Below are 16,314 nucleotides of genomic sequence, written 5' to 3' on the forward strand. Positions count from 1 at the left end.
CTTATCACGATGACTTTGGACATTTCGGTTATCTGAAGGTGTATTCTCTTATAAATAAATCATTTTATTGGAAATCATTTAGATCTCAGATTAAAAATTATATTAATGATTGTGAAGAATGTATGAGAATCAAGCACAACTATCGTTCTATGTATAAACCTATGATGTCCATAATACCTGAACGACCACATTCATTCATCTCCATAGATTTGTATGGTCTACTTCCAAGAGCTTCCACCGGCGAAACCTTTTTGCTCACTGTGATGGATATTTTCACCAGGTACATAGTAGCGTATCCTTTGCGAAGAGCCAGGGCCGGCGGAAGGGGAAAATATCACCCGGGCAAGGGATCCATATGGCGCCCCCTAAAACCCATTGGTATTATTGAATTTAAATTTGCTATGCCACCTTACAGATAGCTGCTTTAAAGAATAACTCCTTGAACTCTATAACTATAACTATAAGAATCAATTATCAAACTGAGTAAGATCTTAACTTTTGTGAGTTAAATACACAGAGTAAGTTTTGGTTAACGATTTACGAAACAATTATTTACACACGAGCATGCAAAATATTCTACGCCACTGATTAGAAATTTACAGAACGATTCAAGAAACAACGATTTATATAAAATTAAGATTGATGATGCGATACAGCATTTATTTACACATATACGTAAACAACCTTGTTAACTGCGAAAGAGAACACATATATGAACAAAAGAACATACAAATATATTTTGTAACAGCATTGTACAAAGATTTTGTAATACAAATAATACAACCAGTAATATAATTTTATATATTTATACAGTTTTAATGCAAATTGTCAATTGACTTGTTTACAATGCTAAGTAAAGTTAACTTTTCGTGCCTTTTTCTCTGCAAAGACTTTAATTAAAATATCAGTGTCAAGCTCACACAGAACATCACATTCAATAGACATCATAGAAAGGCCTACAAGACGCTCTTGCGTCATCGTTGATCGTAGGTAGTTCTTTATAAGTTTCAACTTGGAGAAACTTCTTTCTGCTGAAGCTACACTTACAGGAATAGTTAGTAAGATTCTTAGAGCAATAGTTGCATTTGGAAATAACCCAATAAGGGAGTTCTTGCAAATATATGTAAGTACTTGCAACGGTTTGCTCCCACTTTCAGAACCGAGTAATGAAGGTAAAAGTAAGAGCTCTTGATATAACTGAAATCCGTCAATATCACAGTGATCTTTGTCTGTTAAAGATAGTTGTAAGTCCTTGCAACACTTTAGTAAATACTCTTTGTCCGTTATTGGATGGATGTCATACAAAAACCCAAATATTTTGCTGTGCTGCTTCAGTTGTTGAAATCTTTCATTCAGGGAACAGATAATTGTGCCTAATGTGCAAAAATAGAAGTTACATTTAAACGCACTGTATGGATCATTAATCGGTTCGTCTTCAGATTCATACAAAAATTGTCGTTTGACTTTTCTAGGTCGGAGTTTTGGTTCATTCTCAAATTGTGGTTGAATGTCGAGCTCTTCAGCAATTACTTTGGCATCAAACAAAATATTCTGGAAACCTTCATCACTTCGCATGTTCTCAAGGCGACACTTGGTTTTCTTAAGCAGATCAACTGCTTGCTGAATGTCCACTGATTCTTGTTGGAAAACATGGCTAACCACATTAACACAAGAAATAACTTCATACCACAACACAAACGAACTTAAAATTCAGGAGCTTCCTAGCCAGAGAACAAGCCTTAGTTTTGCCCATAACGTCTATCTTTAAGTAATTTTGATGCTTCGAAAAGAGCATCGTAAATATCTCCTAACTGGTAGCGAAACGATTTGAGAGCATCAATACAACTCTTCCATCTAGTATCACTAAGAGGTTTCAAAGTGAAATTGGATATATGTTTTTTTTTGTTTTTTTTTTCAGAACAGACCAACGATATGTGGAACTAGAAAAATAATTGTATACTTCTTGCAATAAAGCAAAAAAATTACAGCCTCACTACAGCACATTGCAGAATCATTCACAACCAAATTCAATGAATGGGAGCTACAAGGGACAAAAAATGCTCGACTATTTAGATCTAATATTCTTTTTTGAACGCCTGAGTGCTTTCCTTTCATATTGGCACCGTTATCATACCCTTGGCCACGCATGTTTGAGAGAGGAATTTTCAGTTTTTCTAATTCTTCCAAAATAATGGTAGTTAGTCCTTCTCCTGAAGAATCGTTTATGCACAAAAATCCCAAAAAATGTTCTTCAATGGATGGTTCCTTACCCAGTTCTACCTTCACAAAACGAACAATTAGTGTCGTTTGCTCTGTATGACTTACATCTGGTGTACAATCTAATATTACGGAATAATATGTCGCTTTCATTAGATCAGTCAAAATTTTATCCTTTATTTTTCACCCGAGGAGTTCAATTATTTCATTTTGAATGTCCTTGCTCAAATAATGTACATGTGTCTCTTTACATGTTATTCGTCGCAAATGCTCAGACATAGTAACATCAAACTGTGCAATACACTCAACTAGTTTGAGAAAGTTGCCGTTGATTCTTGAGTAAATAGTGTCATTTTGACCACGAAATGCCAAGTTCTGGGAAACAAGAAACTGAATTATACATAGCAGTCGTTTGAGAACCTCTTTCCAACGCTCAGTTTCATTGCGAATAATTGCTTGGTTTTCAGCGTCAACTGTTTTACCTGACTGTAATCGGTCTGCAAGTTCAAACAACGATTGGAAAGCCTTCATGTGAGTCAAAGATCTATCATGGTCTGATAACAGTCCGGACATATGCTTCCAATCCGAAAAACCTTCACGAGAAGAGAGTGACATTGTAGTACCACCGAAAAAACGGCAACAGAAACAAAATATTGCATCCTTAGTCACTGAATAAATAAGCCAACTACGAGCAACTTCTTCTCCATTGTGCAGACGTCTTTTGTAGTTACTTGTAGTAAATCGCCGACCCTCGCTGTTTACTGGGAACTCTCGTTTGGAGACCAGAACTGGACCTCGTCTAACAAGTATCTGACACATTCTGTCCGTACTATGTTCTGGCCAATTTCCTGGATCATCAAGATCGATTGATTGTGATTCCAACACCTGCAAAAAAAAAGAAAGAGTCAGTAGAAAATAATGTTAATTTTATTTAAACATTGTCTTCTAACAAAGAATAAGTGACTAAAACTTGAATGGAATTTTTAAAATTGTGTTCATAATTTTTAAAGATGGTAGGCTTGCACCGAAGATGGGTGGGGTGGGGGTGGGGGATATTCAAGCAGCTAGATCATCCGGGAATAAACACAAAACTTAGAATGGCACATGACCAATAAGCCTCCGATAGATGTGAGATATAAATAAATAAAGAGGGGGAGAGGAAAAGTTTAATAATAATTGAAGTAAATAAATAAATACAAGTTTCGTGCGAATATAAGACGTCCACGTCACGTTCTTTTGTATACATAGGAGAATCTGTCCAGGATTTCTGAAGCCCTACCCAGGATTCTCGGTTTCAGCATTGAAGTGCTGTAATGTGGTTAAATGCCTTGACGCTGATTGGCTCCACAAATGCCTCTTACGAAGTTGAATCAGTAATGAACGACCAGATCAACCGGGATACAAACATGTTCGTGGCTGACTTAACCTAAGAAATATGCAACTTTGAAAACAACATTTCTTTGAACATTATTCTTAGCAAGTTTGTATTTCTTACTATCTGTATTTTCTTTAAAATATGCACATTATTATACACTAATTACAACTAAACTCTGTTTTTTAAGCTCCGAAACACCATTGACTGTGTCCTTTTTTCTTTCTCTTTAAATGTGGTGGGTTGGTATGTGATAAGTTAGTTGACTTGCATCGTAATGTTTTGGGGCTTTCTGGATTAGAGTTTGGTACCAAATTTCACAAAATTAAATCCCCACGTTAAGCGGGTTTGCATATCCAGGCTCCTAACTATGAAAACATTTACGCTCACTCCAACCTCAATCATTTCACGAATTCAACCTGTTTTACGTATGTTATTAGGACATAATATCGATTGTGATTTCCTCTAAAAACACTTTTATACATTGCAAGAGCTGTAACGTCCCAATATTTACTGAAAACTCATAGTCGTATCGGAATAAACAAAAGCGAGTATGGAACAGTAAACTGCTTTCACAAAAGGCAAAAGAACATGTGCAAAGGCATACAAAACGGTCGAGTGGTTAGGGTCGATACACTCTCAATCACATGTTTGTGTGTTCAAACCCGGTAGCAAGTTGTTTCTTTTTTTAAGTGTCTTCCTATTTTCATCCGGAGGCTGAAAATATTTCTTTGAGTAACTGATTGAAAACTTCTTTTCTTTCAAATTCGATTAGAACGGAAAATTATATGAATTGCAAATCTTAAATCCATAGCAAAAAAAAAAAAATGAAGTATACTCACTATTCCATTATCCTCTGATTTGTAACGAAAAACTATTTATAAACAGTGGTGACTTCAGAAAATTATCCTCGGGGGGAATTTCAATATGCGGGTGGAGGGCAAACATTGGTAGTCCACATTGAGCACGATCGAATATATGGTCCTGAAGGCGGAAATTTCTTAGCTCGAAAGGGGTCTCAAATTCTCCGTCAAATCACGTCCTGAAAGTATCATTGCTTAAAAGCTTTTCGTAGCAAATATAATATTACACTTGTTTCTCGTTCTACATTTAGAATTGGTAAAATCATAACTTACAGAGGATTATAATAAAAGCATAAAAATTACAATACCAATCATGTATAAATTATCCTGTAAGTTACCAACTTTGGGTCAGATTAAAACTCAAATATTTGTTTTCGAATTGCACTTAGAAGTAAGTCCTCTCTATATAATCCTGATTGGAAAATCATGTATAACTCTAATTAATTAATCAATATTTATACAAATATTTTTTTATTTTACTATTTTTACTATTCAATATTATATACACTTCATTTCCAAAATCAAAATCTCGAAAATGTATATTGTACGAGTGCAGATTCGGAAATAAATGATTATTTATCATATATATTGGTCTCTATTCGAAATTCTATTTAATCGAATCCGACAAGAACACAGAAAGAAACATTGAGAACAGGTGAAAAAAAGAGAGAAAGAGGTGCTGCACCCGGCGGAGACTCGAACTTAGTTCGAATAGTGCTTTATAAGCCGAACGCTTTAGGCCACTCGGCTATGGTAACAACTAGTGAGTGTAGCAAAGGCTTCGAGTAGTAGTTCCTATTACAGAATAACGTTTTCAATTGCCTAAAATTTAAACCTAATTTACTTTGATATAATATATCTATTAATTTGTTTCATGAACACGTTTTCGTTACTTTGATAAATGATGTATGTTGTTGATATAAATTCTATTACACATTCTTTCGTAAATATTATAGAAAGTATCAGTGTTATTTATAATCTTTCATGGAAATTGACTGGCACATGCGCAGTACACAGACAGTTCAATTTTAAGGCGAGGAAGGAAACGCTAACACACTGTTAGAATGTTTCCCTCACAAGCAGTAGTTCCCAACCGAGGGACGACGGGACGCACTTCATCCTCCTGGGGTGGCGTGAAGGGTTTACGAAGTCCCTTCGTTGTGTTATATTTCTTGAAAGATTATGCACAATATACAGTCACATCTTCTACACATTTGGAAGTAATAAATAGTAGTATAAATAAATCGTCCTCCACACACAGTGATTGTTGCTTTTCCAAGATTATAAACTGGAACACTTTTTATTTCAATAGAATGTAAAAGTTTCCATGGGAGGGGTTACAACCCCCCGGGGTCTTTGATATGTCACCGCCTAAATTGTAACTTTCAAGTTAGAATCGGAAAATGGAGACATGTGACCTACTAAATATATTTTTAGTTCATTATACATTTTCATAAATAAAATATCCACAATTACAATGACAGTAAATGCTATGTAATTATTGTAAATGTTTGTACTTTCATTTTCCCTCTTTCTTCTCAACTGAGCTTGAAAAATGTAAAAATGGGAGGTTAAGAATTTCAAATATTACGTATATTTTAGCGTATTACGAAATTATAATTAATAGAATCCGACAGGATCACAAACAGAAACGTCAAGATGAGGTAAAACCAAATTGTACTGGGGTGGGATTCGAACTACTCTTGAATGATGCCTCAGAATCTCAAGCCGAATGCCTTAGTTCACTCGGCTAATGTCACAAGTTGAAAATGTAGTAAGCGTGTTTCGTGTTCAATCTTTTGTTACAGTATGAAATTTATTTTGTGTTCTCTGAAGTTTAAGCCTATTTTGGCCTGATGTAATAGTCTGTTGAAATTGTTTTATGTTTACGGTATTCTTTACTTTGACGAATGATGTTGTTAATATAGGTTCTATTACGTATTCGTTCATAAATATTACAACAATTGTCAGGATTATTTATGATCTTGCATGAAAACTGACTGGTGCATGCGCAGTAGAAACAGAAATATGCACTTTACCGACATTTGTCATACACGCCAGAACGCAAATTTCTAACAGGTTCTGAAAATGCCTCGCTCTAAAAGTTGTGGAGAACTGTCTGTTGCTCTGAGAGGAGAAATCATAGGCCGAGCAAAAATGGGACAAACTGTGCCTCAGATTGCTAGAGATCTGGGATGTGACAAGAAAACGGTCAAGAAATGGGTTCAGCGACATGAAGAAGGTGGTGAATGGTTCAGGTCTCGCTCAAGAAGTGGAAGGCCAAAAGTGACAACTGCAGCTCAAGATCAAGCTTTAGTTACAGAAGTAATCAACAGACCTATACGCCACACGTCAATCCTCTTGGACAAAGCCAGAGAATATAATTGTTCACGAAACAATAAGAAGAAGATTATTGGGGGCTGGTCTACACTGTTCAAGACCCGCTAGGAAGACTCTCCTGACTGAAACTCACAAGGCCAGACGAATGGAATGGGCACAGAATAACATAACCCAACCTCAGTCATATTGGGACTTAGTCATCTGGACCGACGAGAAGGTTTTCAAGTCTAACCAACAAGGCAGAGTTATATTGTATAGACCGCGCGGAACCAGGTATGCTGAACAAAATATTATCAGAACTTCTTGTTCAGGACGAATATCAGCACACTTTTGGGGATACATGACGGCTGCTGGTCCTGGAGATTTGGTTGCGGTGCCTGAGAGAATGAACAGCAGTGTTTACATTAATATCCTCGAAAATACGTTGTTACCGTCCTTAGAAAGAAACTTCTCCGAACAGGAAGAATATATATTTATGCATGATAACAGTGCTGTTCACACTTCCCGGCAAACACGAGAGTGGCTAAGTGAACATCCAGAGTTAATTTGTATTGAGTGGCCCCCTCTATCCCCAGATTTGAACCCAATTGAACATCTCTGGGCCTACATGGTGCAAGAATGGGAAGAGAGACGTGAAGACAGAGACCAAACGTTTCTTCAAAATCATGTTATGGAACTGTGGCAACATTTTCGTGACACACCGTCGTATTGCTCGAGACTTGTATCTAGTATCCCCTCCAGACTTCAAGAAGTTATTGACTCTGGAGGTGATTACACGAAGTACTAGTGTGTTATTTTTTGTGTAAACATTTAAGTTTCATTTATTTATTATATTTTTTCAAGAACAATACTTTCGTTCTTCATTCTTTTCCTTTGCTTGCTTACTTATTAGTTCGTTAAAACGTTAAGGAAGAGTAGTATATCTTCAAAAAGTATTTGCGAATTTACTTTGAACGTTTCTAAGAATACATTTACTTTTTTTTTTCTTACTCTGTATCATACTCAATATTACTTTCATTTCAGTTAATTAATAACTTTATTTCACACCTCGGATAAAAGTATTATTGTCTTTTTAACGATGTTTTTCCTTTTGATTGTGTAATTTCTAGTTTCATTGAATTATCTCAATTCGAATGAATAAATCACATTTTGTTTATTGTCCCTTCCTTAGCTAGGTTCGAATTCGAGAACAATGTGGTGTAATTTACGTTCTTTATTCTTCATATTGTGCAGTAATGACAATATTAATTATTTTTCATGAGTCCAGTTGATCAGTGAGAACTTGGACAAACATTAACCTGGTATTCTTTACGCAATGACAAGCGCAAAATTAATTTTAGCTGTTCTTTATACTTCACAGCGATGAAACATTCTAACAGTGTGTTAGCGTTTCCATCCTCGCCTTCCAATTGAACTGTCTGTGTACTGCGCATGCGCCAGTCAATTTCCATGAAAGATTATAAATAACACTGATACTTTCTATAATATTTACGAGAGAACGTGTAATAGAATTTATATCAACAACATACATCATTTATCAAAGTAACGAAAACGTGTTCATGAAACAAATTAATAGATATATTATATCAAAGTAAATTAGGTTTAAATTTTAGGCAATTGAAAACGTTATTCTGTAATAGGAACTACTACTCGAAGCCTTAGCTACACTCACTAGTTGTTACCATAGCCGAGTGGTCTAAGGCGTTCGGCTTATAAAGCACTATTTGAACTAAGTTCGAGTCTCCGCCGGGTGCAGCACCTCTTTCTCTCTTTTTTTTCACCTGTTCTCAATGTTTCTTTCTGTGTTCTTGTCGGATTCGATTAAATAGAATTTCGAATAGAGACCAATATATATGATAAATAATCATTTATTTCCGAATCTGCACTCGTACAATATACATTTTCGAGATTTTGATTTTGGAAATGAAGTGTATATAATATTGAATAGTAAAAATAGTAAAATAAAAAAATATTTGTATAAATATTGATTAATTAATTAGAGTTATACATGATTTTCCAATCAGGATTATATAGAGAGGACTTACTTCTAAGTGCAATTCGAAAACAAATATTTGAGTTTTAATCTGACCCAAAGTTGGTAACTTACAGGATAATTTATACATGATTGGTATTGTAATTTTTATGCTTTTATTATAATCCTCTGTAAGTTATGATTTTACCAATTCTAAATGTAGAACGAGAAACAAGTGTAATATTATATTTGCTACGAAAAGCTTTTAAGCAATGATACTTTCAGGACGTGATTTGACGGAGAATTTGAGACCCCTTTCGAGCTAAGAAATTTCCGCCTTCAGGACCATATATTCGATCGTGCTCAGTAGTACTCCCCCGCGTATGCGCGAATGACTCATCCTCACTCTCTTTCATGACCAGGGTGAAAGGTCAATGACCTGGCCCGGGGGCAATGACCTAGGGGTACTTAGGACCACCACCTCTAAATTTTGGCAGGGGTACCATGGCCCACCCCCTAAATTTTGGCAGGGGTACATAGGACCACCCCCCTTAAATTTTGGAAATTGCCAAATCTAAAAATTTGCTATGGTAGCCTAGGACCATAGTATGTACCTCTATCAGTATTGGGTGTCTATGTCGTTCCCTTTTATGGGTAAAAAATTGCCAAAAATTCAAATTTCGGGGTTTTTTGACCTAATTTATCCCCTTGGATGAGGTGTTATTACCCCATATAGTTATATGGGCGTATACAGGGGTCCATTACCTTTCATAACATATGGGTATATTAATGCACCCCTTGAAAAATTTGGGAGGGGTACCTTGGCCCACCCCTTAAATTTTGGAAATTGCCCAATTTAAACATTGGGTATTATAGTACAGGACCCTAATATGTATCATGATAAATTTGGGTGGTCCACCTCATTCCCTTCTAGGGGTACCAAATTGCCAAAATATAAACGTAAGCAATACGTTGTACCACGTGTTTGGTCTTTTGGCCCAATTTGTCCTCTTGGATGAGGTCCTATTACCTTATATGGTTATATGGTCATGTATAGGGGTCCATTACCTATCATAAGACATGGGTATATTAATGCACCCCTTGAAAAATTTGGGAGGGGTACTTTGGCCCACCCCTTAAATTTTGGAAATTGACCAATTTCAACATTGGGTATTATAGTATAGGACCCTAATATGCATTATGATAAATTTGGGTGGTCCACCTCATTCCCTTCTAGGGGTACAAAATTGCCAAAATATAAACGTAAGCAATACGTTATATCACGTGTTTGGTTTTCGGCCTAATTTATGTGCTTGGATGAGGTCCTATTACCTTATATAGTTATATGATCATGTATAGGGGATCCATTATCTATTATAAGACATAGGTACATTTGTGCACCCCGGGAGGGGGTACCTTGGCCCACCCCTTAAATTTTGGAAATTGACCAATTTCAACATTTGGTATTATAGTACAGGACCTCAATATGTATTATGATAAATTTGGGTGGTCCACATCGTTCCCTTCTAGGGGTACAAAATTGCCAAAAATATAAACGTAAGCAATACGTTATACCACGTGTTTGGTTTTTGGTCGATTTTATTCCCTTTGATGAGGTGTTATTACCTTATATGTTTACATGAGCGTATACAGGAGTCTATTACCTTTCATAAGACATGGGTATATTGATGCACCCCTTTAAATTTTGGGAGGGGTACCTTGGCCCAACCCTTTAATTTTGGAAATTGCTTAATTTCAACATGTGGTGTCATAGTACTGGATACTAATATGTATCATGATAAATTTGGGTGGTCCACCTCGTTCCCTTTTAGGGGTACCAAATTGCCAAAATATAAACGTAAGCAATACGTTATACCACGTGTTTGATTTTTGACCTAATTTATCTCCTTGATGAGGTCCTATTACATCATATAGTTATATGGTCATATAGGGGTCCATTCCCTATCATAAGACATAGGTACATTGATGCACCCCGGGAGGGGTACAATGGCCCACCCCTTTAATTTGGAAATTGCTCAATTAAACATTTGGTATTACAGTATAAGACCCTAATATGGATCACTATAAATTTGGGTGGTCCACCTCGTTCCCTTTTAGGGGTACAAAATTGACAAAATATAAACGTAAGCATTACGTTGTACCACGTGTTTGGTTTTTGACCTAATTTATTCCTTTGGATGAGGTCCTATTACCTTATATGGTTATATGGTCATGTATATGGGTCCTCGCTATCATAGTACATGACCTCAATATGTATCATGATAAATTTGGGTGGTCCATCTTGTTCCCTTTCATGGGTAAAAATTGCTAAAATATAAACATAAGCAATATGTTGTACCATGTGTTTGGTTTTTGGCCCAATTTCTTCCCTTTGATGAGGTTTTATTACCTTATATGGTTATATGGTCATGTATATAGGTTCATTTCCTATCATAAGATATGGGTACATTGATGCATCCTTTAAAAATTTGGGAGGGGTATCTTGGCTCATCCACTCGGTTTTAGAAATTGTTTAATATAAGCATTTGGTATCATAGTACAGGTCTCCAATATGTACCACTATAAATTTGGATGGTCCACATCGTTCCCTTTTCATAGGTAAAGAACTACCAAAAATCAAATTTCGGAGGTTATTGACCCCTATTTAGCATGTTATATGGTTTATTACCTTTATATGTTTATGTTCCCTTTTAAATTTGGGAATTATCAAATAACAAAATTCGGTAAACGTTTTCTAAGACCCCATTGTAGATGTTGATGTTCCTCTTATGGCCAAATATTCAAAATGTAAATGTTATTGACCGGCTTTATTATTGAATAAGTACAGGATTTATTACTTTTTTCATAAGACACAGGTGTATTTGTGTACCAATCTTAAATTTTGGAAGGGGTACATTTCTTATTGTCGTATCAATAATTGGTAATTGTTCATTGGGTAAATCATTACGATCACGTGATCGGTTATTGACCTATGATGGGATTAGGAGTCCAGGACATTGGTACATTGAAACTTTGTAGGATAATTTGAGAATGCGTCATTGGTTTTGATTATTCCCGCCAAATATAAACGTAAGCAAGACGTTGTACCACGTGATTGTCCTTGATGAGGTAGTGTACAGGGATTCATTTCCTTTGTTGTGGTACTTCTTAAGTTTGAGTACACACACACTTCTAGAAAACAGTTGGTTCTACTCAGGTAAACAATTGACGGACATTATTGACCTTATTGAACATATAATGATATGATTAACTCTAAGACTTAGGTATATCAAGAGAAGTATTCTTTAAATTTGGGAATGGTGATAAACAGAATTTTAACATAAGGTGCGAAATTTGAAACAATACATTGAACTTTAGTCACAGCTCATAGTTTAAGATCATTGGTGGTGATTGATTTGAAATCTGATAGCTAACCTTATTGAATCTTATGACTCATAGACGAAAGGCAATACATGCTACAACAGTTTAAAATTTAATCATAAGGTCATGTAATCTGACACTAGCAAAGTTATTGTGTATGCAATTTGATTGGATGATCACTATCTTTCCTGCAATCTGATTGGTTGATCACTATCTTTCGTGCAATCTGATTGGTTGCTGATGTTCAAATCTTTGCTGTATTCAGTTTTAAGTTTTGTTTTAACATTTAAAAAGTTTTTAAATTTTTTTGTTTGAAACTTTGGTTTGACATTTTTCGTTTCCAAATTTTTTGTTTCAAAATTTTTTGTTTAAAAATTTTTCGTTAGAAATTTTTTGTTTGAAAATTTTTGTTCGAAAATTTTGTTTAAAATTTTTTGTTTGAAATTTTTCGTTTCCAAATTTTTTGTTTGAAATTTTTTGTTTCAAAATTTTGTTTGAAATTTTTTTCGCTTCAAAATTTTGTTTGAATTTTTTTCGTTTGAATTTTTTTCGTTTCAAAATTTTGTTTCAAAGATTTTTGTTCTAAATTTTTGTTTCAAAGTTTGGTTTGACATTTTTAAAAGTTTGTGCACTCATTAGTAAAGAACCTGAACTGTTTAGAACAAAAACCTTTGACAACATTGTGGTGCAATAGTACACGTCAGAACCTGGGGTTGTACTTGAAATGAAAAAACACAATTCATTAAAATGGATCATTTTATTACACTCCACATACATCCATACCAGATATATGATCTGGATATTGTCGATACAATGTATTTTGAACTTCTTGCACTAGTTTGTCTTTAGCATATAATTTTAATTCCAATTGAAGTCTTTTAAGGTCTATTGCGATATCAATTGGTGGAAACTCAATGTCCATTTGATCACAAATAAACTGTTTATCAATACAATTATGCACCCACGAACGATGTTGACAACCATCACAATATCTAGATACATGTTGTACAATATGCATAACACATTTTTGAAGGAATATACTAGTTTTGTTGCACACTTCCACTGCATGTTTCACACACTGAAATACGCTGATAAATTTGTTCCATTCCGTTTGTGTTAGATACACCATATTGCGAGGGACATGAGATGTACTCTTTTTACGTAACAGCACCATCTTCTCTTCGAGGACTGTACGTAGCACCACTTCATGATTTGAGCCTAATGATTTGACTATGGTCACATTTAGCTCATCATGAAAATAATCGTTCATTTGGTCGATTCGTGAACATAATATTTGCCATTCTTCACAGGTCAGTTGTACACCAAATTGTTCTGCTTTGCCCAATCGAATCACAGGTTCAAATGTTCTAGCACTGATACCAATCATCACATGTTTTGTTTGAAATATATTGATTGGATAATAGCTTGCGAAGATGAACTCTTTATCGTTAGAAGTACACATCTTTCCTCCTGAAAAGCACTTGCTCAAATGATTTCGTGGGATGACACTGTATTTGCTGGTTTATAGTTATTGCTGACGTCATTGGAAAGGAATGTGCTAACGTTTGAATTCATGATTTCATCACAGTTGCTGACGTCATGCCGACCAACCAAATTCATACAACTACGGCTGACGTCATTGGAAAGAAATGTGCTGATTCATGATTTCATCACAATGGCTGACGAATCTGGCTGTGTACTAAATTCAAGTTGATGACTTCGACCCAAGAATCCTTTGTAACATAAAGATACAGATCCAGTATTTAAGAAACGCAGTAGTTCTTCTTGTTTTGATGCTTCCATGGGTAAATATCTTGCTGGTAAAATTATATTCTTATCATTTTCAAGCTTCACTACGATTCTTAATCCAAACTTTGTAGGGATCATTTGGCTAGCTAAGATTCTATAAGGTACATTTTGTTGTAAATCAGTAATCTTGGTAAATGATTTCATCACATCACGTGTGTTTAGAAACTGCAGACAAGTAGCCATGATGATGTTATCATGAATACTAACTCGAACGATACTTATATATGATGCAAAACTGATGACGTTGCATTATCATGTTCTGACATGTACTATTGCACCACATGTTGCCAGAGGTTTTTGCTCTAAACAGTTCCGGTTCTTTACTAATGAGTGCACAAACTTTTAAAAATGTCAAACCAAACTTTGAAACAAAAATTTAGAACAAAAAATCTTTGAAACAAAATTTTGAAACGAAAAAAATTCAAACGAAAAAAATTCAAACAAAATTTTGAAGCGAAAAAAAATTTCAAACAATTTTGAAACAAAAAATTTCAAACAAAAAATTTGGAAACGAAAAATTTCAAACAAAAAATTTTAAACAAAATTTTCGAACAAAAATTTGCAAACAAAAAATTTCAAACGAAAAATTTTTAAACAAAAAATTTTGAAACAAAAAATTTGGAAACGAAAAATGTCAAACAAAATTTTGAAACAAAAAAAATCAAACAAAAATTTGAAAGCAAGAATTTTTAAACAAAAAGTTTCAAGCAAAAAATTTTACGTTTCACGGTTAACCGTCAAACTTTAACCGGTTTTTAACTATTCGATTAACAAATAAACGGTTTTGATCATATTTATCAGTGAGTGCAAAATGTTGAACGAAACCAAGATTTTTAAATGTTAAACTTAAAACTGAATACAGCAAAGATTTGAAAATCATCAACCAATCAGATTGCACGAAAGATAGTGATCAACCAATCAGATTGCAGGAAAGATAGTGATCATCCAATCAAATTGCATACACAATAACTTTGCTAGTGTCAGATTACATCACCTTATGATTAAATTTTAAACTGTTGTAGCATGTATTGCCTTTCGTCTATGAGTCATAAGATTCAATAAGGTTAGCTATCAGATTTCAAATCAATCACCACCAATGATCTTAAACTATGAGCTGTGACTAAAGTTCAATGTATTGTTTCAAATTTCGCACCTTATGTTAAAATTCTGTTTATCACCATTCCCAAATTTAAAGAATACTTCTCTTGATATACCTAAGTCTTAGAGTTAATCATATCATTATATGTTCAATAAGGTCAATAATGTCCGTCAATTGTTTACCTGAGTAGAACCAACTGTTTTCTAGAAGTGTGTGTGTACTCAAACTTAAGAAGTACCACAACAAAGGAAATGAATCCCTGTACACTACCTCATCAAGGACAATCACGTGGTACAACGTCTTGCTTACGTTTATATTTGGCGGGAATAATCAAAACCAATGACGCATTCTCAAATTATCCTACAAAGTTTCAATGTACCAATGTCCTGGACTCCTAATCCCATCATAGGTCAATAACCGATCACGTGATCGTAATGATTTACCCAATGAACAATTACCAATTATTGATACGACAATAAGAAATGTACCCCTTCCAAAATTTAAGATTGGTACACAAATACACCTGTGTCTTATGAAAAAAGTAATAAATCCTGTACTTATTCAATAATAAAGCCGGTCAATAACATTTACATTTTGAATATTTGGCCATAAGAGGAACATCAACATCTACAATGGGGTCTTAGAAAACGTTTACCGAATTTTGTTATTTGATAATTCCCAAATTTAAAAGGGAACATAAACATATAAAGGTAATAAACCATATAACATGCTAAATAGGGGTCAATAACCTCCGAAATTTGATTTTTGGTAGTTCTTTACCTATGAAAAGGGAACGATGTGGACCATCCAAATTTATAGTGGTACATATTGGAGACCTGTACTATGATACCAAATGCTTATATTAAACAATTTCTAAAACCGAGTGGATGAGCCAAGATACCCCTCCCAAATTTTTAAAGGATGCATCAATGTACCCATATCTTATGATAGGAAATGAACCTATATACATGACCATATAACCATATAAGGTAATAAAACCTCATCAAAGGGAAGAAATTGGGCCAAAAACCAAACACATGGTACAACATATTGCTTATGTTTATATTTTAGCAATTTTTACCCATGAAAGGGAACAAGATGGACCACCCAAATTTATCATGATACATATTGAGGTCATGTACTATGATAGCGAGGACCCATATACATGACCATATAAATTATATAAGGTAATAGGACCTCATCCAAAGGAATAAATTAGGTCAAAAACCAAACACGTGGTACAACGTAATGCTTACGTTTA

At 34.6% G+C, this 16,314-nt stretch overlaps 1 protein-coding gene across 1 annotated transcript; it reads right to left on the reverse strand.

Moving 5' to 3' along the window:
- Positions 1-849: 849 nt before the first annotated feature.
- On the reverse strand, positions 850-1,575 carry LOC145689516 (uncharacterized). Its single transcript, XM_081763691.1, has one exon. The coding sequence runs from the start codon at positions 1,573-1,575 to the stop codon at positions 850-852; it is 726 nt and encodes a 241-aa protein (XP_081619817.1).
- Positions 1,576-16,314: the final 14,739 nt, after the last annotated feature.

This window comes from Thermobia domestica, chromosome 7 (assembly GCF_964235325.1).
Source record: "Thermobia domestica chromosome 7, izTheDome1.hap1.1, whole genome shotgun sequence".
In the NCBI taxonomy this organism is placed as follows: domain Eukaryota; kingdom Metazoa; phylum Arthropoda; class Insecta; order Zygentoma; family Lepismatidae; genus Thermobia; species Thermobia domestica.

Coding starts and splice junctions, on each gene's coding strand:
- LOC145689516 (XM_081763691.1), bottom strand. CDS start 1,575: ATGCGAAGTGATGAAGGTTTCCAGAATATTTTGTTTGATGCCAAAGTA.